Raw genomic sequence first — 23,704 nt, 5'->3', positions numbered from 1 at the left:
AAAAAATCTTGAGAGTGGTGCATGAAGGAGTAGAGTTTGAAAACACAGATCTCTTTTGAGAGTGCAGGCTCTGGAGCCAGGCTGCCTGGATTCAAATCTCCACTCACCTTGGAGTGACCTTGGGCAAGTCACTCTCGCTCTCTGAGCCTCAATTTCCTCACTCGTTAAATGGGAATAATTATAATACTGGCTTCCTAGAGTAGTCCAAAATATGTACTAAGAATGGTATCAAGAACTTGGAGGTGCTTGCTGTTTTACTCGTTCTTATAATGATCGAGACTCAGGAAGTCACATGCCTGCAATGATGTGGGACCTCAAGGCGCACATCTGTTCACAGACCCGGGAGACATTTTGGCTTTAGGAACTTTTATTTGCATGCGAAAGATGGGGAAATTGAGCCTGAGGAAGGGCTGGGACGGGGGACAGGCATGGAGTGTGGACTCATTTGGGGGACTCGGTGGTGGCTAGGACGGGGAAGCTGCCCTTGTGGTGCCACTGCCTGTCGCGCAGGCGGCGCACGGCCTGCATCTGTGGCTGGAAGGCCCCCCACTCGTTCCAGTGCCGGTAGTCGCCGGGCTCCAGGAGGTACTGGTATCCACGGTAGCCGGGATACTGATAGCCGACCCAGCTGGGAGGAAAGCCAGAAGGACAGCGTGGAGACGGCCAGCCTCGCTGCCCGGCCCCCAGATCCCCCAGCCGGACCAGCCGGTTCTCCAGCTGCCCTTGCAGTCTGCCCTCCACCCCTCACTTGTGGGGCCTCAGGCTTGGGTCACTCTGTCCTGGCTTTGCCCCTTCCTGCTGGCTTCCCGCCGGCTTCGGCCAGTGACTTCACACCTCTAACAGACCTGTTTCCTCTTCTGCAAAGTGGGGATGGTCATGGTGGCTGGCTGGTTAGCGTGCTTTAGGGGCCAGATGGGAAAATGCACAGAAAGTGCTTACTAAGGATGTTGCATGCACACGGCAGGGAGATTAACACACATCTCGCTGAAAGTGGGGACCGGGGCTCAGAGAACAGGATCAAAGGAGCGAGGATAGGGCTGGGGACTGGTTAGCAATGAGGCAGATAAGGAGGAGCCTTATTTCAAAGAAGCGTTTCCTTTGTACGTAAGTGAATGTGTGTGTGGTGGTCGGGAACACGCATTCTGGGTCGGACACACTGGGGTTCCCATCCCAGCTCTGCCATCTACCTCATCGCTTGTTATAAAGCTTAGTAACTACTCACTGTAAGGGGCTAGCATGGTGTGTGGTTCACAGTAAGCACTCAATAAAAGCCATTATCAATGATTCATTTCTAACTTCTGTCGCTGTCTCTGCTCAGAGGGTCTTTCTAGGGCTCTCTTAGACTCCCTGCCCATCTTTGAACTTCTGGTTTAAGTTCCAGCCTCCTCAGTAAACCTCTGGGCTGCCCTCCACACCGGGCCACGCACCCAGCTCCCAGAAACCTTCCTCCCTCCTCTGACCTCCTGCGCGGACCATCTCTTACCGATATCATCTCACAGGTATACTTCGCTCTCTCTGCTGGGCCGAGTAAGCCCCATGAAGGCAGGAACTGAGCCTTCTCCACCTCTGCCTCTCCCGGTGTGCCCACCACAGTCAGGCTCCCAGGCCATTCTCAGTGAATCTCAGACAGCTTGAATGCTGGGACACGGGTGTCAGGGGAGGGGAGAGGAGCAGGAAAAAGGCCAGGGCCCTGACGGTGTTATGGGAGCTCAGAAAAAGTCCAGGAGAGAGGCAGCAGCCATACCCTTGCCTCGAGGAGACCAGGGGTGTCGGGCCTGGTTGTTGGATGCAGAGGGATGGATCATGTGACCTCCGCTGGGCATCCAGCCCTTCCTGTGTTCTCATGGATATGGGGTCATGGGACTCTGTTTTGAAACCTTCAAATCCTGAGCATTCAGAGCAAAAATGGCCTTTTAGATCAGAGTCTGATGTGCCTATTGGATGGACGGCAACACTGAGATGCAGAGAGGGGCTCACCCGGCTCCCACAGCCATCACGACAGTGTCAAGGCCCTTTCATTACACAGTCTCGTCTCTCAGACCTCACTCTGCTCATTTCCCCAGAGGCTCCAGATTTCCCTGAATGTTCTCATTCTCCAGACAGTCAGACTCATCTCCTCACATCCGCTCAGCCCCGCCTACTTAATTATGTCTCCAGTCCCAAACTGGGTTTAGAAACCCCTATTCTCTCCTTCTTCCAGCTTTTTAGAACCAGTTGCCAGGTTTGTTTACAGCGACATGTAATTCATCAGAGTATGACTCCACTCCTCAGAGGAATAACGCTCCGTTGGAGGGATCCCGGGCACAAACACTGGGGGAATTTGGGAGGGGCTGTGGCCTTTCCCATGTGCCTGATGCCGTATCCTGAAAGGGGACGGCCTCAAGCTTGCCTGTGCTTGAGGCAGGAGCCAAGGGCCTGGCAGGACGGATGCTTACGTTCCGCTGGAGACCTTCACGCTGCCCACGCGGTCAGAGAAGCCGTACACCCAGAGGCTGGGCACGTCATCCTCTTGGATCTCCATGGTGTTGCCCTTGAAGTTGGCGCCTTCAAACAGGCAGATCTTGTGCTCCTGGGCATCCTGGGGAAGGAGAGACTGGATCAGGCATGTGAACATGAAAGGGGCAAAGAGAAGTCACTCAGCGGGGCCTCCTGGGTGTGGAGAGAGAAGGCTGAGTCTGCTCAGGCCACTGTGGGACTCCCCGGAATTGCCACCGTCCAGCCTGGAAGGGCCCTCCTCATCTGTGAAAAGAGGATATCAGCTTCTATTCCACGGAGTCGCCGTGGGGATTAAATGAGCTAATCCACAGAGGGCACTTAGCACGATGCCTGGATGCCTGGCACACACCAAGTGCCCCCAAAACCCAAATTTATTCACTGTTTTCTTTATTATGGTCAGGGACGCAGAGCCTCAGAGAGGTCAAGGTTCTTGATCAGTCACACAGCCAGCGAGGGGCAGAATCTTCCAGAGACACATTTCATTCCTCCTGTCCCATTTTGTACCCCTTTCCCCTCCACTCCCTCTGCCGCAGCCACACCGGCTGCTCTCAGGTTTCTGGGTCACGCCCAGCCCATCCTCACTTCAGGAATGCTGCACTCACTCTTCCCACTAAGGCTGTTCACGTGGCTGACTCCATTCCCATCCTTCGGCAGCTGTCTTCCATGACCACCCTCCGACCGCTCCCACTCCTCCCCAACATCGGAGCCCCCTCTGGCTTTCCCAGCACACTGCACGGCCCCCTGTGGCACGTACCACGATGGTTTGCGAATATAGACTGATTTCCATGATTAAGTTTTCAATAGCTGCCTCCCACGAGGGCAGGGACGTTGGCTGCCCCGTGCAGAGCTATGACCCAGAGCCTACAACAGAGCCTGATAGAAACGTGTCAGCCAAGGGTGGTCAGACGCATGACTATAAGTAGAAGATGGGCAGGATAGCGATTCCTCTAACTTCCCAGGAGGCAGGGCTGGAAAAGAGTCAGGGACCCAGTGGGGAGGGAGTTGGAGGTGCCCAGGGAACAGATGATAGTGGTCCACACCAGGATGGGGCAGAGGTAGAGACGAGGGGTTAGACAGGTGGCTCTCAGCCCTGGCTGCACTGGGACTACCTGGGGGCGTGGAAAAGACATCAGTGTCTGCGCCCCAGCCCCAGATCTAATTGGTCTGGGGAGGGTCTGGGCATTGGGATTTTTTTCCTATTAATATAGTTTATTTACGTAAATATGTCCAAAATAGTATAATTTTAATATGTAACCATTATAACAATATTGATGAGCTAGTTTACATTCTTATTTTTCTTTTTTACTGTGTATTCAGAACCTGGTGTGTGTGTGTTACACTTACAGCGCATGCCCAATCAGACTAGCCAAAATTCAAGTGTTCCACAGCCACATACGGCTACTGCCGACTGTAGGGGACAGCAAAGCTCTAGAAGCTGCTAGAAACGCCCTGGCTGATCATTCTTCCCAATCAGCTCCCTTGACATAAATTGCCATATAAAGACCATTCAACGACTGAGAGACAAACCTATGAATTCTTACAAAGGGTCCATTATAAAGGCCGATAATTCAGCCCTAAGTTCTGAGAAAAAGATAGGGAGTGATCTGGTTGGATAATCCATTAAGATAAGTTTGATGATGCCAAAACAGCTGGCTGTTGGCACCTCATAGCCTCAAAGGGACATTCACGAAAGTCCTTCATGAAAACTCCCATGATGGAAGGTGAAAGTTGGTTATGTGGGAAACTAACATTGGTGAGCGAAGACGTGGTTGGTTTGAGTCATAATCAACACCATTCTGGAAAAACTGAATTGCTTGGGGATAACACCGCCTATGTTAGCTCTGAGCCTTCTTTAAGGTATACTGTTTAACTTCGTTAAATATGGTAAAGGGGCTAATTCAGTATATTGCCTTATTGTTGGGAAGTTGAAAGTGCCTTTCCACAACATCCCTTTTTTGAGCTACCACACAAGCTTCAGTCTGCATGTTTGATGTTTTGGATGGGCACTGGGATTTTCAAACCTCGCAGGGAGAGTCTAACATATAGCCAGGAATTAGAAACCTTCCAGAAAGAATCAAGGAAAACACTGAAGTTTCTAGTTCCAACCACTGAGATGCTGATTCCACGCTTGATAGCAGCTGGGAAGGAAAAAAATGGGTTTCATGTTTCCCACTTGCCCAGGGATCCCAGCAGGGGTGGGCACGCCATGTGTGTGTTAGGGTCTCCTTATGAATCGATAAGCGCAAGAGCCCACTGCCCTGGGAAAACCCAGTGATCACTGCGCCCCCCTGTGCATTCTTCCTTCCTTCTTCCCCTTGCTCACTCCCATGGCCTTGGTTGGTGTCGGCCCCAGACTTGCCCCTGCCCTCCCCACTCACCCCCCAGGTCTGGTCCAGGAGCCACTCACCATCTTCACGGGCCGGAAGGACAGGAGTCGGTCGCTGCGGTAGCTGCTGGACCAGGTGTCCCAGCGCGGGTACTGGCCCTTCTCCAGGATGAACATCTCGCCCCGGAAGTTGGACTGCTCAAAGGCAACCCAGCTGGGTGTGAGAGGGAGGGGGAGGGGCGGGGTGCCAAGAGGGACAAAGGCAGAAAGCAGAGAAATCCTCAGCAGAAGTTTCTTCTCCCCTACTCACCTTCTTAGCTCCCCCGTGAGAGGCGGCCCTGAGGCCACTGTGTTGGATCCTAGGCTCTGCCACTTACAGCCTGTGTGATGGTAGGCAAGTGGCTTCACCTCTCTGAGCTTCAGTTTCCTCATCTAATAGGCCTCTTTTCTTGGAGTTGGTGAAGGATTAAATGAGACAAGGTGTGTAATTATGTGAGCAAAATGTCTCCCTCTCATATGCAGGATTCACACGTGATTTAAGTACGACAAGGACCTGGGGTAAAGGGACACGTAAGAAGATTTTTTCTTTGAAGCCTGCTTACAGGTGGGAGAAAGTCTCTGTTGGATGCGAACATGCCTTTAACACTTCCTAATCTCCTTTGGAAACAAAATAAGAACAGGCCACTAGCCCAGAAACCTGAGCAACAGCACAATAGCCCTGCTTTGTGCTCATTGCGTGAACTTTTTATGGCTCTCTTGTACTTACAGCAAGGAGGACTAGCTTTCCACTGTAAAGGTGATGCGAAGGTTCTTTAAAAATATATATGTTTGTGTTAAAAAAAGGTCATTTTAAGTGAAATACATTAAGCAACATAATAGGCCTGCAGATACAGAGCTAAGGGAAAAATAGATGCAGGTGCTCGAAATCACACATTTAGTGAAGCTTGGCCTGGCAGACAGAAGACACTCAGGAACCAGTGCAGGAGGCAGGGCGGGGCTGGGGGTGTGATAAGAATGGCCACCTCTCAGACACCTAGGAGAATTAGATGCCATCGTGCATGTGAAGGCGGTCAGTCCTCCACAAGGATGAATTACAAGGTTGAAGTCAATGCGGGCTTTTCCTGGCTTTCCCAGGGCAGCCTGATTAAGGATGGGAAGCAAGCTTTTGTTAGAGGGACCAGGGATTCTGGGGGAGGTCGGCTGATCCCCATTTCGTAGGTGAGAAGGCTGAGAGTCAGGGACCCCTTGACTTTGCTCTATATGCGTTCAGGAATTCTCAGGGAACAGGAAAGGGCTGAGGGGACGCTGACATTAGTATCGTCTCCCTGGGGCCTGCTGGGACCTTCCTCTACCCTGAAGGAGATGGGGTGGGGGTGGGGGAAAGGGCTGCCACTATGGACTGAAACAGACTGTGTCCCAGGGCCTCAGGTCCTTGTCTGAGGGATGAGCCAACCCACACTGGAGGGCCAGAATTGAAGATGCAGAGTTATTCTCCCAGAATAGAGTTGAATCGACTTCAACCCTACCCGGTCTGGAGCAGATAAGAAAAGGATGGATGGATGGATGGATGGATGGGTGGACGGATGGATGGATGGATGGGTGGGTGGATGGATGGATGGATAGGTGGATGGGTAGGTGGGTAGATGGATAGATGGACAGATGCCTGGCTGGATAGATGGATCTATGGATGGATGTATTGATGGATAGATGATGGAGAATGGATGGATGGAGGGAGGGGTAAGCAGATGTATGAATAAATTGGAGAATGAATGGATAGATGGATGGATGGCCTATCTATAGATGGATGGATAAATGAATGAGTAAGTAGATGGATAATGCAAGGATGGATGAGTAGATGGATGAGTGGCAAGAGAGCCTTGGAAGATGGTACATGCAGGAGTTAAGAGCATAGACTCTGGAAATGGACAGATCTGAGTTCTAATCCAGGCTTATCATTTCTTTGCTGTGTGACTTGGGGCAAGTCACTTAAGATCATTAAGCCTCAGTAAAAGACAAGAAATGAGTGCATCTACCTTGTCAGGAGGTTATGAGGGTCTCAGAGAGGAATGCACGGAACAAGTCCAGCACAGAGAAAGCAGAACAAATAATATCATTTGTGATTAAAGAGAGAGGGAAGCCGCTGGAGGTCTGAGCTTATGGAAAGACGGACACTGCTGCAGTCTTACCACTTTGCCCACCCTCCCAAAAACTCCCTGTCTTCCTCAGGAATCATGATGCCCATTGAGGACCCATTAGGTGAGTGAGGAAATTTAAATATTTATTTCAGTGCCTTTTCTCTTCTCCTATGGCTCATTTGAGCCTTATGAGCAAGGAGAGAGGCAGGACAGAAATCATATGGAAAATGAGGCTCAGAGAGGTTAAGTCACCCATCTAAGGTCACACGATGGTGTCTTGTGTCAGGTTGAAGTCTCCTAGGGTTCAAGGCATGCCTCCCCTCCCCGCCCCTGTGCTGGGGACACCCCTCTCCTCCCCTTCCCTGCCTACTTCAGCCTTGCCATCTTTTTCTCCACCGCTGTTTTTCCCACAGCCCTGCTGGTCCTGACACAGACCCAAGGCCTGGACCACAGGCTCTTTGCTCTCCTCATTGGGCGCAGCCCCAAAGCATACACCAAACATCAGCTGCATCTTTGTTTGGGGAGAAATATTCTGGGTTTGAGTCACTGGAAACCAAAAAAAGCCTGAAAACCCAAACTGGCCACATCCGGCAGCTTGTGTTCCCAGCTGGGCTCTGGGGCTGAGGGCGGGGCCGAGGCTGTGTTGACCACACTGGGGGTGGGGGTAGGTGCAGGAGGCAGAAGCACGCCCCCCAATCCCACCGCCCACCTACCCTGGACCAGGGTGACTTGGCTAAACTCACAGGGCACTGGGGAGGGAAATAATCATATCACTGTCACCTGCCATGTTTGGGCACCCAAAAGTGCCAGGCCTCAGGATAATCCAGTGGAGGGTAGTGGGGACTATTACTCTCCCATTTCAGAGACGAGGAAACTGAGGCTCAGAGACTGAGCAAAGCAAACAGGAGATTGGGACCCGAACCCAGGCCTGTCTGACCTCAAAACCCACCCCTGCTCTTTGTATTGCAAAGAGCCCCAGGATGCTGGGCATCCAGGCTGACCGCACTCCTGGGGGCATTTCGGGCTAGAGGGACTAGAGGCAAGGTGGCCACGTGGGTCTTGACCTCAGCGCCCTGACCTCAGCCCACAGGGGCTGGCGCTGGTGCAGCCACTATGAACAAGGGACATTGATTCCTGCTTATATGGCGGTCACTAAGCCCAGAGAAGCCCAGAGAGTCAGGGGCAGGCCATGGCGCATGGTGACAAAAGCATGTGGATGAAATTGATCAATCTGAGCTGGATCCAGGCTCTGTCACTTACCACTAGGTGACTTTGGCCAAGGGATCAAACCCCGCTGAGCCTCAGTTTCCCCATCTGCCAAATGGGGGTAAGAATAGCCCCTCCCTCACACGGCGATCAGGCAGGTAAAGCCCTCAGTGAGTGCCTGGCACTACTGGGTGCTCAGCGATGCTTACTATTACTCTTGGACTGCTTGCCGCCCGGGAGAGGGGACCAGTGGTGGACACTTGGCTCTCTGGTCTCCCTGCCCTCGTGATGGGTCAGGGCTCCTTCTATAGTAGAAGCAGCATTTCTCTGGAGCCCAGAGTCTTACTGTCAGTGGGACCTTGTGCAAATCAAATCAGCTCTCTGAGCCTCAGTTTCCTCGTCTGTATAATGGGAAAGAGAATAACACCTCCCTCTAGGGTTTGAAATGAGGACTGGAGATAATATACTTGGCTCTGCCAGCACAGGGGCAGGCACTGGGTAAGCGGCAGCTGCTACCGTTTTATTATTACTATTTTGCTACGGCGACAGGAGGGCTCCCTCTTCCCTGGCCGGATACTCACGGCCCCGAGGTGACGATGAGGCTGCGCACTCGGTCGAAGCCGCGGTCCACCAGGTTCAGGCACTCCCCGGAGAACTCCACACAGCGGCCCTGGAAGTTCTCCTGCTCGTAGACCGCCAGCTGCAGAAGAGAAGCCCCCACGCGGAGGGGACAGAGTGAGCCGGGGAGGCCCTCCATCCTGGGGAGGCTCCAGGTCAGATATTCCTGAAGCACCTAGAGAAACACGAGCAGGGCTGCACACGTCACGTGAGAACGTGCCGTGAGCCGAGGGCTGTGGGACCATCCTGTCCTCCCTTCCTTCCGCTTCTGAACTTCCATCTGTATCCTCCTTAGGAACTGATGGATCTCCCTTCCAGGCCTGTATCTGTGCTCTTCTGGTGCCCGGGATACCCTCTCCACCACATACCTCCACCCTGGAGCTCCCGTTCCCTGTCCTGTTCTAGGGACAGACGTCACTTCCTCCAAGAAGCCTTCCCTGATGCCTTCTCCCCGTGTGGGCTTGGTGGAGTTCCCCCTCCCCTCCCCCACTGTGCTCACCCCATTAGCAGCACAAGGAACACAGACACTGCCGCTTTGCTTCTGGGTCTCTCTCTGTGCAACCCTCCTCCCTTTACTCACCCCCTCCTCCAAAGACCAAGGGCTCCTCCAAGGCAGGGCGTTGGGTTGATCCCTTTCTGCATCTCCAGCCCCAGCACCCGCCACAGAGCTGATGCTCAAGAAACACTTGCCGGTCTACCACTTGCCGGTCTACCCGCCACAACGTAGGGGAGCCCAGCCTGGCCATTCACTTGAATCGAGGCAAGTGCCTTTCTTCTCTGAGCCTCAGTTTCCCCAGCTGTAAGAGGAAGGGGTTCACATATCCTTGATCCAGCCCTTCCACTCCTATACTTGTCTGCCCTAGAGGAACTCCTGCGCGTGTGTCCCGGGGTGAGAGCATCTGGCCACGCTGTTCGTGACAGCAAAGCTAGCAACCACCCACATGCCCTCAGGAGTGACGGTCACACCCCGAAACATACAGCGGCCAAAACGAACGGTCCCCAGCAATGCACAACAATGTGGATGACTATTGGGAATCTCATAGTAAGTGAAAAGAGAAAAACCCAGCACGATTACACACAGCACAGGTTAAAACCGCATAAAGCACAAATATCAACTTTTAAAGGAATAATGCATAAAGATGCATCAAAAAGCAAGCATCAGCTGACAGACAGGGTGAGGATGGCAGTTGCCTCGAGTTGGGAGGAGGGTGTGGGCTTGCGGGGGACACTTTAGACTTAGGTGGAGGGTTTTTACCAAATCCTGGCTTTTAGCATGGGTGGTGGGTTCACAGGTGTCTGTTGCATTATTAAAAATGGGATACAAATTAATGACGAAATAAGTGACTCCACAATAAAAGCCGGCCACGCGTGGACCACATGGGAGCCTGTGCAACAGAGGGTGAAAGGACCAGTTCTGCGCACCTGAGGTTGGAGCCACACCCAACTCGACCCCAGGGGCCCTGACACCTTGCTCTCCAGGGCACATTCAGTCTGACTGAGAGGCTGACCGACGGTGGGACAATTGTCAGCAGGGTCTGCAGCCAGCCTGCTGCCCCAGAGAGGCTCCTGGGCCAGGTGGCTCCTGTTGCTAAGCCAGCCCTCTTTCTTCCCTCCTGCTTGTTGCTTTCCACAAACTCTAAGCATATGCTTGTGCAGGTCAGAGAGGGGCAGGGGAGAGGGAGGAAGGGGAGGGAGGAGGGAGGAGGGGAGGATGGAGAGGAGGAGGAGGGGGAGGGGGGAGGGGAGGGAGAGAAAGGAGAGGAAGAGAGAGGGCAGAGGAAGCTAGGGGTGGAACCCAACCTCACAGGCCCTCCTTACCCGGTAGCTCACAGGAGGCAGCTCCCCCACCTTGGCAGTGGGCAGGGGCAGCGACGCTGGGGCCAGGGCAGGGCTGGTGCCTGAGGTGGGTCCTGCAGGCGGGGTCCCCTTCCCCTTCCCGTCAGGCCCTGGGTTCGCTGTCCCCGCAGGCTTCGCAGCCTGAGACATGGCTCGCACCTGCAAAAGTCTGTAAAGAAACCTGTGGCCTGGGTTAATTCAGCGATGGGGCCCGCTTTCACACCCTTCACCCTGTGTTTTCAGCCTCATTTGAACTCATCTCCTCTCTTTCTCCTTCTGGAACATAAGCCTTGAAGTTGTCTGTCCCCACCTGCGTCCGCTGTCAATAGTCCCCTGTCCTGGGATGGCGCGTCCCTCTGTGCCTGTCTCCCAGCCTTTGACCATGCAGGTCCCTCCTCCAGCCATGCCTCCCTCTGCCTCGCTTCCCTGCCATGTCCTTCCTTAGCCCCCTGGAGTTTGTCTGGTTACCTATCACTCTTCTTTGCTTGTGCAACTTCAATTTGCCTCTCCAGATTCATAAGATGGAGTCCCTCCGGGAGTATTTAAGGTCTACCAGGCTCTGTTACGCGCATTCATGAACCCGTCTGCCCCTCACCCAACCCGGTGCAGTGGATGCTGTCTTATTCTCTCTGAGCAATCAGAGGCTCAGAGAGGGGATGTGAGCAGCCCAAGACCACACAGCTACTAAGTGGTAGGACTCCAGTCTCAACTGAGTTGTTCAGTGCTTAACACCTGGCACATAGGAGATCCTCAGTTAATATCTGTTCAGAGAACGAATGAAGGCCTGTTCCCTTCTCCCTCCGCAGTCTAACTGCTGCCTCTCGCCCTCTCTGGGAACGGGTGCACGGTGCAGACACAGGCCTGGGCCTGAGCCCTGCAGGAGCACCCAAGAAGATGGATTGCGTGCGTGTTGGGGGTTCTGCGATGAGGGCTGTGGCCATGTAGGCGTTGGGTGGGAGGGCTTTGCTCCAGCCGAGTGGTTCCTCACGACTTCAGGGTCAGGGACGCCTTTGAGTGTTTGAAGAATGCCTTGTCCTTGTCCCCAGGGGAAAAAAACACCCCCTTTAATTTGGGAGACAATTTCCAGGGTTTTGAGGATGCCCCCCCCACACACACAGCTAACAGTATGGATTGAGACCCTCGGATCTAGCAGGTTCTGGAACACTTTCCGTAAGAAGGAGCCAGCTGAGGCGAGCAGAGCCCTCTGCTTGCCTCCCCGGAGGAAGACTCTTATTTCTGTGGGTGCTCTGCCCCTCGAGAGCGGGCCAACATCTGGGCCACATCTGTGGCTCCTAGGGTCTTGCTCCCCCCTCATGTCCGTCTGTGAACCAACACTCCCACGGGCTGTAGTTGGACTCATTTCCTCTTGGAGATGCTCGCGCTCTCTCTTTCTCTCTCTCTCTCTGCATCCTCCTGTCTCTCTCTCTCCTCTTCCCTCTCTGCCTGTCTCTATGTCTGTTTATTTCTATCTTCTCTCTCCCTCCTTCCCTCCCTCTCTCTTCACTTTTCTCTCTCTCTCTCTCTCTCTCCCCAGCAGTCTCTTGCTCTCTTGGTATCTCAGCCTATCTCTTCTATCTGTTCTTTACTGCTGTCTTTTCTTCTTTCTCTCTCTCTTCCCCTGTCTCTGTTTATTTTAATCTTTTCTTCTCTCTCTCTCTGCCTTTCTCTCCATGGCCCTGTCTCTCTCCCGTATCTGCTCTCTCTCTGCCTCCCACTCTCTCTGCCTTCCCTCTCGTCTCCCCTCCCCTCCAGCTCTCAGCAGCCTCGTGGGTTCTCTCTTACCTGCTACTTCCTGCTGGAGGACAGGCAGGCGGGCAGACGGGTGCAGTGGGTGACTAGGGGCCGACCCCCCATTTTATAGTCTGGCAGACACCAGGCCCTATGGTCTGTGGCACAATGGGGGAGCTGGCTCAGCAGACCCCGGGTGGGGTGTGGGGGCCCGGAGGCCCCGACCTTGCCTGGTTACTGCGGACTGCAGCACTTTCCATTGTGGGCCCAGCACGCACAGCAGAAACCCGGCCAGCAGGGTCTTCGTCCCACCCTCTGCCTGTCTCTAAAACCCCAACGGGGTCCCCGCTGGCTTCCAATCCCGGAGCAGGGAAAAGGGGAGGCCCCCAGAAGGCAGGAGGCCTGGGTTTGAATCCTGGCTCAGCCAGCATGCACTGCATGGCTTTTGGCGGGTCTCAACCCCTTGGGACCTCTGACATTGCAGGTACACGTGGGCCCAAGTGTCCCCGTTGGATGCTACACAGGAATGAAGGTGACAATGAGCATAGGAGATGGAAAAATGCTTGGTAAAGGCCGACGTGGAAACGCTATCAACAGGGCCACTTACTGAGTGCTTACTGAGGGCTAAGCGCAGCACCCGCGTGGTCTCGGTCAGTCCCTGGGACGGCCCATCTTGTTTGGTAGTTTCGTTATACTCATTTCACAGATGAGTAGAGCTAGGGCACAGAGAGGTCAAAGGCAGGAACCAGCCTGGGCAGGTCAGCTCTGGGCCTGCGTGCTTGACCCTTCCCCTGTCCACCTTTGCCCTGGCCCGACCTCCCACTTCCAGGTATGGGGGTGGGAATAGGGGAGCCCCTTGTGCCCAGGTAGGTAAATATTCAGGACCTGGGTCCTGTTCCTCTGCCCACGTTAGGCCCAAATCCGTCCCCCACTCTTTCCTGACCTGCCTGGACACTGCCCTCCCCTGCCCTGCCCGCCATTATCTGACCCCAGGGACAGAGCTGGTGGCCAGGAATGTGACTGCCTGTCCCAGGACTTCCTCTGGAAAGCCTCAAACTCCACCGCCTCTTGTTCAGCCCTGGGCCCAGCGCCTAGCACAGGGCCTGGCACATAGTGGGCCCTCAATCAATTTTGGGGGCCTGAATGGTGGTGCTAATGGATCATAACGGAAGGTGGGGTATGGGGGAGATAGGGAAACCGAGATGGGGAGAAGGAAAGAAAACAGGGGAACTGACGAGGAGAAGTGGAGAGTGACAGAGAAAGAGAGATGATGGAGCCAGAAATACAGCGGGGCGGAGGGTTAAAGGAGAGAGAGACAGAGAGGGAGACAGAAGTCAAAGGAGAGCAATAGAGACTCAGAACAATGGCACAGGTGCCAGATGTCATACAGTCCAATTCCCTCCTTTCACAAATGGAGAAACTGAGGCCCAGGTGGAACACGTGACTTCAACAAGGACACACAGTGTGGACTCACCGTAGAGCCAGGGTTGGAGGGCCGCGGGGACCCTCTGAGACAGATGCGCCTGCAGTCTGACTCCCCAGCCCTGGGCATGGAGAGGTGGGGGGTCTGCACAGGTTCCTGTCCCTTCTGCGGGCAGGGGTCCAGACTCCCCACGGAGCCTGGCTCCCCCTTGAGATCATGGTGGCCCGGAGCCAGCTCTGCCTTCCATCCCTCCACCCCCATGTGGCACCCGCTCACTTCCCAGCCGCCCCCTCAGGCTTTCATCCCGGGCCAGGGCCTGGGAGGTGGGCGGGAACCGCAGGATCGGGCGGCCACTGGAATTATGGCCAAGATGCCTGTGGTGGGGGGCCACCCACGTGTCTGGGCTTCAAAGCCAGGCTGTCTGGGACAGTTCCACGTCCCCCGTGGCAGTGGGCTGCCTGCCAAAAGGTGGGGACAGAGGTGGGGGCTGGCACCCTGTCCTGGGTGGCTCCACTCTGGGCACTTGACTGACTTGGCTCCTGTGACCCTCACAATGTGGGGTCTCTGGGATGAACTTCATTCACAGACGAAGAAACTGAGGCAGCTCCCAGGTACCTCTCTCCGCCTGTTTTCTCCTGCATGAAAGGGAATTGGGAAGTTCCATCCTGTTAACTCCTGAATCCAAGCTCTTAAAAACTACGCACTTCTGCTTTTATATGAACAATTACTTAATAGTAATCTTTTTCTTCCTGGCTTTATTGAGATATAATTGACACTGAACATTGCGTAGGTTTAAGGTGTACAATGCGTTGATCTGATACCTTTATAAGTTGCAAAATGACCACCATAACCTTAATTGCCTCCTCCATCTTGTCACATAGTTCGCGTTTCCTTTTTGTAGTTAGAACATTTAAGATCTACTCTCCTAGCGACATTCAAGTACACGATGCAGTGTTATTAGCTATAATCCCCTCCTGGACATTAGGTGCCCACACCTGTTGATCTGATCACTGGGACTTCTCACCCTTTGACCAACCTCTCCCTATTCCCTCTACCCCGAGCCCGTGGCAACCACCACTCCACCCTCTGTCTCTCTGAGTTTGTCTTTGTCTGATTCCACAGATAGGTGAGATCATACAGTATTCGTCTTTCTCTGTCTGACTTATTTCACTTAGCACAATGCATTCGAGGTCCGTCCACATTGTCACAGATGGCAGGATTTCCTTCGTTCTCCTGGATGAATAACATTCCGTGGTGTGTATACACCACATCTTCTTTATCCACTCATCCGCTGACGGACGCGCCATATCTTGGTTGTTGTGAATAATGCTGCAGTGAACATGGGGTGTGGGTATCTTAATAGCAGTCCTTTTTATTATTTAGCACTGATGATGGAGGCACTTAACACTTTTTGTTTCCCAGGAGAAGTTCCAGAACGGCAAGTGCTGTTCATGCGTAATTCACATTTACCCTCCAATACGCCTATCTCTTAGGCTAAACTCTATTTATCTTGTTAGACCCATTTTACACATGAGGAAACTGAGGCTCGGAGAGATTAGGTGACACGCTCAAGGTTAGTCAGCCAGCAAGAGTGGGATGAAACCCAGGCTGTGTGGCTGCAGAGGCTGCCTTCTTAGCCTTGATCTTCGTGGCAACCCTTTGTCAAAGTCATAGACGTGACAGGGCTGCATTTGGCCCTCCCAGGAGGGAGACGGTGTTGCCATTTCCAGGCCACGAGCTGAGATCAGACATCTTCTAGGTCACGCAGAGGGTCAGAGGCTGGGCTCTTTCCACAGTGGTCTGATTTCCGGCTGTGAGAGGCCCCTCTCAGACCCACTCAGCAGGTGGGCGTGGGGCGAGAGGGCGCACAAAGCGAATGCTACAAACCCGGGATATCTGGCAGGTGCACCACAGTTTGCAAAGCACGTGGGCACCCACCTGCTCTTTTCTTCTCCTCACAGAGCCATCCGGATTCCTCTTTGGGCTGTGGGGAGCCTATAGGCCCTGGACCAGCCCCGCCTTTCCCACCTGGCTCCCTCTGCTCTCTTTCAGGCTCCCTGAGCTCCAGCCCCGAGGCGACCAGCTTTTTCTCATATCTGTGTCTCAAGTTCCCACTTCCACACTTCTGCTTAGCAAAAGCGTTTCCTTCTATCTCACTTTGCACAAATCCTCCTCACTCTTCAGGGGCTAGTTTAAATGCCACCTCCAACACGAAGCCTACCCTGATTGCCCCTGCTTGGAAGAGGGAGGAGGCATGGAAGTGGGGAGGTAGAGGCGTTCCTTCAATGTTTTCTCTGTGCCAGGCACGTTACAGAACCTCACAACAACCCTGTGGTGGCGTTTATTCCTGCCCCGTTCTGTAGGCAGAAACTAAGGGGACACGACCTGCCCCAGGGAGGAAGTTAGGACGGACAAGATTTTTGGACTCCTTGTCCAGTGCTCATTCTCCTGCTCCAGTTGGGAGTCCCGTGGAGCTGACTAAGGCAGACCTTCCTCCTTTTGCCTTCTTTCTGGCTGATGCCTGAGGGAGGCGACCTGACCCTGTCCCTCCCAGCTGAGGCCGATGCTGCTGACGCCTCTCCCCGGGCGCTCCAGCCAGCGCTGGCTTTTGTTTCTGCCCCTCACTTGCTGAGTCGGAGCTTTGCCTCCCAGGGGCCCTCTCCCCTCTCTGCCTATAAGAGCCTGACCTCGGCTGGTCCCAGGTCTGGCCTGTTCTCTGGGTCCGTCTCGGTAAGTCCCGGGCTCGGAGAAGGGGTGGGATCCCAGCTCTGAGTGGGCATCCTGGGAGGCGGGGAGCCCAGGTCCCCAGTGCTGGGAGTGTCACTGTGTCATCCTGAGTGTCATCCTCACGCTAACCCAGGGCAGGTCCCAGATACCAAGAGCAGTATCTACCTTCATTGAAAGCCAAATTTATGCCTAGTCTTGCTGCCTCCATTGCCACCATGAGAGTCCCCTCTTTGGGTCCAGGGCTGCCTCTGGGAGGCTCTCTTAAGCTGAGCACCTCGGCACTTGTCACCCACCAGCAGCCACAGAAATTTCCCACAGCGAGCGGGTAAAATCACACAGAGTGGAACTCAGAGGCAGGGGGACCCAGAAGGGGTAAGTTTTGAGATGATGACAGGACAGAAGACGAGGAGATGGCATGGGTGGCAGATGGAAAGGGAGGGAGAGGCATGGGCCAGAGCCGCACTCTGCCCCCAGCCCAGGAACATCTGGACCCCGTCTGGATCCTTCCCTCGCCCAAACCGGAAGTCAGCACCCAGGACGAGAGGCATCAGGCCATCACCTTCTTCTCTGTGTAGGAAGCCGGCAGCATGGCTCTGCAGTGCACCAAGACAGCGGGACACTGGAAGGTAGAGAGAGGCACTGGGGGCTCTGGGGATTGGGGACCACAGGTCCATCCCAGGCCCAGGGGATCCCCCACGTCCCCACCTCCACTGAATCGCCCCCTCACCCCTGGCCCTGGGGGGGTCAGGAGGGCACATTTCACACAGGACACAACTGAGGCTGAGAAAGGAGAAGGGACTTGTCTAAGGTCACACACGGGGGCCTCGACTTGGCCCCTGGGGGTCTTCTGGTCCCCAAATTGAGCTGCCATGCTCTCTTGGCAGAGATGACAACAGGTGATGACATGCAGTCTTCAGGCACGATTTCTTTGATCTGTTCTGTGTTTAAAAATTTTTTTCGAATTTGTCATTAACCTTGAAAAACCTGGAGGGTCCACAGTCAAGTCCGGATATAATGTTTTGAGAAATTGGAACGTTTGCCCGCGTTCCCACGTGGCAACAGCAGGTGGCGCCGAGCAGAGGCTGCCCTGTGCTCTAGTCCTGAGTTGGACTCCCGGGCCCTCCCGTCCTTACCTGGCTGGCCCCCAGGCATCTGAGTTTGCAATCCCCACCTGCCCTGCCGCGCCCCACCCCACCCTACCCTGAGTCCCGGGGTGAGACCCTCCCCTCCGCCCCGGGCTCTGAAGCGGGCCCCACCCTTTCTCTGCGGTAGATTGCGGTGTGGGACGAGGAGGGTTTCCAGGGCCGGCGCCACGAGTTCACGGCTGAGTGCCCCAGCGTCCTGGAGCTCGGCTTTGAGACCGTGCGATCCTTGAAAGTGCTGAGTGGAGCGTGAGTCCGGGGATGTGTGTCGGGGTGGGGGAGACAGAAGGGGGTCTTGAGAGGGGTGCTGGGACTTTCAGATGCTCTGGGCCCTATCTTTCCAGGCTCTAATTTCGCCCTGTGCCTTCCCTGGGTCTGAAGCGCTGGGGAGGGTGCAGGACGGCAGTGTAAGGTTATGCAGGTTGTGCACTGCCCAAATGTAGGGGGCGTCATTCACACAGATCTTGCCCATCGGGTGAGGTAGCCTTGCTGGGCCTGAAATGACCCTTTTAGGCATAAACCGAAAGCCAACATCACTCTCTGAAAGTAGAAGGTAACTATAAAAATAAAGTAAAAAATAATGCCATTGATCTTTAGCTGAACACTTGCCTGACTGAAGACCAGAGTATGAGGTATGTTTTGTCAAGAAAGAGAGAGAGGGGGCAGGCCATGGTGGAGTGGTTAAAGTTCCTTGCCCTCTGCTTCAGAGGCCCAGGTTCGTGGGTTTAGACCTGCTCCACTCATCAGCCATGCTGTGGAGGCATCCCACATACAAAATGGAGGAAGACTGGTACAGATGTTAGCTGAGGGCCAATCTTCTTCACCAAAAAAAAAAAAAAGAGAGAGAGAGAGAAAGAGAGAGAGATTAATGAGACATAGAGCCGTGTTAAGGACACACTAATACCGTACTGAGACTTCTGGATCAGCACCTTCCAGGAGAACTTTCTGCAGTGACGGAATGTTCTCCATCGTCACTGTCTGTTTTGGAACCACTGGCCACTTATGACCATTGAGGACTTGAAATGCAGCTCGTGTGACTAAATTTTTAATTTTATTGAATTTAAATTTATTTAAGATTGAATTTAATTGGGTCCCTGTGGTCAGTGGCTACCATATTGTATAGAAGTTTCTAGAAGGTTGGGAAGCAGATTGAAAGGAGACGATGTTGTCTCTGTGTGATTCGGGGCCCTTCGTGCTGTGCCTGCGAGTGCCACCTAAGGTCATGTTGGCTGGGATTTATGCATGTCACACTGGAGCAAATGCTCTCCCTCCAGGTGGGGAACTGGGGTTCGGACAGGAGCAGTGGCCCGTGTGGGGATCTGTGCAGCCGACCGATAGATTTTGCTGGGGAGGAGACAAGTTCAGGTTTACTACTTACATAGACAGCAAATGCAAGCTCAGCAGGGTGTAGCCTCCAGTGTCCCTGATCCCACAGGACCACAGCGAAAGGGGCCAGGTGATGGCAGGAGAGGCGGGTGCCCGATGGCCCAGGAACCACCCCGGTGGGAGGTGGAAGGTCCCCGAGCTCGTGGGAACCAGAGAGGCAGATGGGTTGCTGTCTACTGGAAGCTTCCCTCAAGAGAGGGAGGTGGGAGAGAAATGGCCTCCTGGCGGCTCCTCGCAGACGGCCTGTCTCCCCACGTCCTGGAGCATCCCCAGGGATCCCACCAAGGCCCAGGTGGGCTGGTGATCAACCCTCGTGTACGTGGCCTGGAGGGCCCCGTGCCAGGTTGGAGCAGTCCCCCTACCTACGGGACACACAGCGAGGGGCTGGGGCTCTAGCCTGGATGGCCCCACCTGGGCAGGGCAGCTGCGAGGGGCCGGGCGATTCTGCTGTGGGGGCTGTGCTGTGCCTCGGAGGATGTTGAGCAGCGTCTCTGACCTCTACCCACTACACGCCAGTTGCAAACACTCTCTCCTCCCACCTCCCGGTATGACAGCTAAAAACGCCTCCAGACAGTGTTCAGCGCCTCCCCGGGGGACAAGTCGCCCCTGGATGATGGCCATGGGCCTAGAACTCACGGTGAGGGGTCTCTTTAGTCTTGTGCTTTCTACCCTCCGTCTGCAGGTGGGTGGGCTTCGAGCACGCCGGCTTCCGGGGGCAGCAGTACGTGCTGGAGCGGGGCGAGTACCCGAGCTGGGACGCCTGGAGCGGCAACACGGCCTACCCCGCGGAGCGCCTCACCTCCTTCCGGCCCGTGCCCTGCGCCGTGAGTCCCAGGGAGGCCTGAGCCCCGCCGGGGGGCTGGGGAACGGGATGTCCCGGGCCTCAGATTCTCACATCACTTCTTCAAGCCATGCGACACGGCCGTCCCTCCCCTCCCTGAGCCTCAGTTTCTTCATCTTGGAATGGGGCCACAGTGCCTGTGTGATGGGGAAGAAGAATGCATAGCTTCTGGACGGAGCCCGCCACTTTGATGGTGACACGCGCCCCAGCGTGTCCTCTTTTCTTGACTCAGGGATACTTGGAGAAGCTGGGTACCAGATACGGCGGGGTGAGGCTGGCAGGAAGGGACCGATTTCTTGTTCCCAATTTATTATCAGTGTTCCGGGTTTTCTATTTTAGCTGCTGTTTATGGAGCAGCGGTGGAGGTGGGCGTAACTGTCCCCATCTTTCAGATGAGAAAACTGAGACTCAGAAAGGCGTATTTTTCTTTTCTTTAAGAACAACTTTTACTGGTTTAAAATCATATAAGGCACACATATTTATCATCTAAAATTCAGAAGAAAACCTGATAGGGCAGAATAAGAGAATAAAAGTCACTCGTACCCACACCTCTGAGACGGAAGCCCACTGTTAACAGTGCTGGAGAGTCTGGGTCTTGCTTGCTGTCCAGATTATATCTGGAGTGACTGATATCTGTGCCTATACATCTATAAGATCCATCTATGTCTATATCTATACACGCATATCATTTTTTTTAATGAAAATCGAATCATAAGGAACCCAAGGCTTGGAAACTAGCTTTTCTCACTGGGCAAAAATATCACAATCACCCTGCCAGGCAAGGAAACCTCGTTTACAGCATCCTTCCTGTACCTCCCTGGGATTCCGTTTTGTGCATAAGTTCATTTGTTCGTTTGTTCCACCGATGGCCCAGGCATTGTGCCAACAGGGGGCCCACGGTGGACTCTGACAGATGCCGTCTCTGCCCTCACGCAGTCTGCTGCTCCTGATTTCGTTTAGTCCTCAGAACAATCTTGAAACGTAGATGTGGTTAGTTTCATTTGATAGTTACAGAATCAGGCTCAGAAATGCTGTGTGACATCTCCAAGCTCAGTCCGCTGGGAAGAGGAGAGGCAGGATTTGAACCCACATCTCCACATCCTTCTCCTAACCATAGTGCAACACACCAGTCTATCACCTGATCCCCTATTGCTGGATATTCAGGTTGATTCCTTCCCCTATTGCTGGATATTCAGGTTGATTTCTTCTTGTCCTTTCCTTTTCTTTTTTTTTATTGTTATCACTGAGGCTTACTTGTTCCATGATTATTTTCGTTGTGTAAATTTCCAGAAGGGGCATTTCTGGAAGGGCAAACGGTATGCCTCTTGTAAGTTTTCTGGTACCTGCTCCCTTATCGCTCTTCCAAAAGGTTTGCGAGGAAGGCTGATTTGGGAGTCAAGGGTTGGGGCATGGGGGCCAGCAGAAGCTCCTGGGTTTCCAACCGGGCACCTGCTGGTTTGACCCTGTCCCCTGTGCCTGCAGAACCACCGCGACTCGAGGCTGACCATCTATGAGCAAGAGAACTTCCTGGGCAGGAAGGGAGAGCTGAACGACGACTACCCCTCCCTCCAGGCCATGGGCTGGGAAGGCAATGAAGTGGGCTCCTTCCACGTCCACTCGGGGGCGTAAGTGGACCCAAGGCTCTGCCTGGAAGGGAAGGGGAGGGGGAGGGAAACGTCCTGTGAAAACTGTGGGCTGAGGACTTTGGGGCTCCAATGCCCACATTCCAGAGGAGGACCCTGAGGCACTGGGAGGAACCAGGCAGAATTTCTGGGCTCGCAAGCCGTGGACAGCCTGATCAAACTGATATTAAGCCCAAAGGATATTTATTGGCCCCTGTCACTAGCTTCAGGCACAGCTGGATCCAGGTGTTACAACAGATGTCTATCTCACCCCCTCCTGCTCTGCCTGCCTCAGTGACCCTACATTCTTAGGCTACCTCTTCCCCTTTGAAGGTGAGGAAGGCAGCTTCATCCTTAGGGAAAGTGTCTCTTTCTCAATGATTTCTCAGGAAAGGCTCTCATTGGTCCAACTTGGGTCATGTGCTCAACTCTGAACCAACTCACCACGCCCATAGGAATGGGGTGCTCTGATTGGCTGGAGGAGCATTTTCCCACATTACTGGTCGGGGAGGGGTGAGAGGATCTCAGAGGAGCAGAGAAGGATGTCCAGCCCTGCGGAAAGCAATGTGGTTACGCACCTCCCTCCGAGGCCAACAGCAGGCTGCTGACTGAGTCAGCTTCATGCCAGGACCCACTGACCCTTCCTGCCCTTTCCCCCAGGAGGGCAGGTGAAGGCCCAGGTGTGAGGTCCTCATTTAGGAAGGACTTTCCAGCTGCCTCCTGAGGGCCCATCAGCTCCTGGTAGACAGGGCGCAGGAAGGAGGTGGGATTTTTCGTTATTTTTATAGTTTTCTCAGGAACCACCAGAGAATCTTTTCTTGGAAGTGCCCCTGGGTGAGGGAAGAGGGGGAAAGACTCAGACTCCCCACTCCTTCCTTTCTTTATTCATTCATCAAACATGGATTGAGCCCCTCCTCTGTGCCCGGCATTGTGCCAGGCGCTGGGGATAACAATGACGCAGGCACACACACGCCTCGACCCCCAGGAGCTTACCTGCTGCTGGAGGAGGCTGGCATCTCACCGGTAATCTGGTAACTCTCGAATTACATGACAGCTACAAAGGTACAGTAAGGGACCGCGGCCTGATTTGGGGAATAGGTCAAACTACGCTGATGAAGTGATGATTGAGCTGAGAGCTGAAGGATAAATGCAACTTGGCTAGACAAAGAATGGCTGGAATGGTGTTCCTGGCAGAGGGGACAGCATGGCAAAAGGCACAGCAGTGGGAAGAGCAGGGTACATTCTGGGCACGGACGGAAGGCCAGGGTGGCTGCAACGTGACTGCAGCGTGGGACCCTCTGTCCCTCTCTCCATCATTGTGCCGGCGCCTCTCTAGGGTAACAGTCTGACCCTTCTCTTCCCCAGGTGGGTTTGTTCCCAGTTTCCTGGCTACCGCGGTTTTCAGTATGTGCTGGAGTGTGACCACCACTCGGGTGACTACAAGCATTTCCGGGAGTGGGGCTCTCACGCCCAGACCTTCCAGGTGCAGAGTATCCGCAGAATCCAGCAGTGAGCGGGGGGCCAGCTGAGGAGCAGAGGTGTGCTTGTCTGGAACAGACGAGCTGAGGAGGCTGTCGTGTGCTCTCTCCTCCGCCGCCCCCCGTGAACACTGTGAACCCAGCCCCGTGCGAGCCAGTCCAGGCACAGTGGGCACGAAAAACTAAAAGTAATAAAAATGGTCTAGTGTTAGCTCGGGCTTTTCGATTTTATTAATCCTCTCAAAGAACTGATGTTTAGCCTTGTTACTTTCCTCTGTCACTTGTCTGGGTTTTATTTCACGGAGCTTTGCTATCTTTAGTATTTATTTCCTTCTATTTATTGTAGGTTTACTTTATTCTTCCTCTTTCCAGCTTTTAAAGGCAGGCTCTTGGGTCATTACTTTTGGGTCCCTCTTTTTTCCCCCCAATAGTCATTGAGAGCTATGAATGCCCCTATAAGTACAGCATTAGCTGCTTCCCACAACTTTTAGTTTGATGTGTTTTCGTTATCATTCCGCTTGGTGTTTTCTAGTTTCCCTTGTAATTTCTTCTTTGACCCATGGATTATTGAAAGGCGTGTCATCTAAATACTTGGGACTTTCTAGATATTTTACTGTTATTGACTTGTTATTTAAGCCTGTTGTGGGCAGAGAACATACTCAAGATTTCAGTAATCTGAGACTTATTTTTATGGCCCAGCATATGGTCTATTTTTGATAGACTCAAAAAGTATTTAAATT

The 23,704-nt window shown here is 53.7% G+C and overlaps 2 protein-coding genes across 7 annotated transcripts; one reads left to right on the top strand and one right to left on the bottom strand.

Annotated features, from left to right (window-relative positions):
- Window positions 1-349: 349 nt before the first annotated feature.
- Window positions 350-14,244, bottom strand: CRYBB1 (crystallin beta B1). Of its 2 annotated transcripts, none has more exons than XM_070626932.1 (6): window positions 12,400-14,244; window positions 10,600-10,798; window positions 8,745-8,863; window positions 4,904-5,036; window positions 2,436-2,578; window positions 350-628 (listed from the first exon to the last, which is right to left on the bottom strand). In XM_070626932.1, exons 2-6 carry the CDS (start codon window positions 10,765-10,767, stop codon window positions 442-444), a joined length of 750 nt encoding a protein of 249 aa, XP_070483033.1. In that variant the 5' UTR covers window positions 10,768-10,798; window positions 12,400-14,244; the 3' UTR covers window positions 350-441. The 2 variants fall into 2 exon arrangements, with proteins under 2 accessions (XP_070483033.1, XP_070483032.1); XM_070626931.1 differs by having other exon boundaries at window positions 10,600-13,061; window positions 13,820-14,243.
- Window positions 14,218-23,175, top strand: CRYBA4 (crystallin beta A4). 5 transcript variants are annotated; one of them, XM_070626933.1, is made up of 6 exons: window positions 14,218-14,379; window positions 16,970-17,121; window positions 17,768-17,886; window positions 19,706-19,847; window positions 21,347-21,489; window positions 22,852-23,175. In XM_070626933.1, exons 2-6 carry the CDS (start codon window positions 17,083-17,085, stop codon window positions 22,997-22,999), a joined length of 591 nt encoding a protein of 196 aa, XP_070483034.1. In that variant the 5' UTR covers window positions 14,218-14,379; window positions 16,970-17,082; the 3' UTR covers window positions 23,000-23,175. The 5 variants fall into 5 exon arrangements, with proteins under 5 accessions (XP_070483034.1, XP_070483038.1, XP_070483036.1 ...); XM_070626937.1 differs by having other exon boundaries at window positions 14,220-14,379; window positions 17,071-17,121; XM_070626935.1 differs by lacking the exon at window positions 14,218-14,379 and adding an exon at window positions 15,440-16,251.
- Window positions 23,176-23,704: the final 529 nt, after the last annotated feature.

The sequence above is a fragment of the Equus przewalskii genome, chromosome 7, assembly GCF_037783145.1.
Source record: "Equus przewalskii isolate Varuska chromosome 7, EquPr2, whole genome shotgun sequence".
NCBI classification, from domain to species: Eukaryota; Metazoa; Chordata; class Mammalia; order Perissodactyla; family Equidae; genus Equus; species Equus przewalskii.
This window is presented reverse-complemented; position numbering and strand designations above follow the sequence as displayed.

What these genes read in the sequence shown, in the direction of transcription:
- CRYBA4 (XM_070626933.1), top strand. Translation starts at nt 17,083, where the DNA reads ATGGCTCTGCAGTGCACCAAGACAGCGGGACACTGGAAG. An exon ending in AGACAGCGGGACACTGGAAG is followed by an intron (nt 17,122 to 17,767) that starts GTAGAGAGAGGC and finishes TCTCTGCGGTAG; the next exon opens with ATTGCGGTGTGGGACGAGGA. An exon ending in TTGAAAGTGCTGAGTGGAGC is followed by an intron (nt 17,887 to 19,705) that starts GTGAGTCCGGGG and finishes CTCCGTCTGCAG; the next exon opens with GTGGGTGGGCTTCGAGCACG.
- CRYBB1 (XM_070626932.1), bottom strand. Translation starts at nt 10,767, where the DNA reads ATGTCTCAGGCTGCGAAGCCTGCGGGGACAGCGAACCCAGGGCCTGAC. An exon ending in TGCCTCCTGTGAGCTACCGG is followed by an intron (nt 8,864 to 10,599) that starts GTAAGGAGGGCC and finishes TCTCTTCTGCAG; the next exon opens with CTGGCGGTCTACGAGCAGGA. An exon ending in CCTTCCGGCCCGTGAAGATG is followed by an intron (nt 2,579 to 4,903) that starts GTGAGTGGCTCC and finishes CTCCTTCCCCAG; the next exon opens with GATGCCCAGGAGCACAAGAT.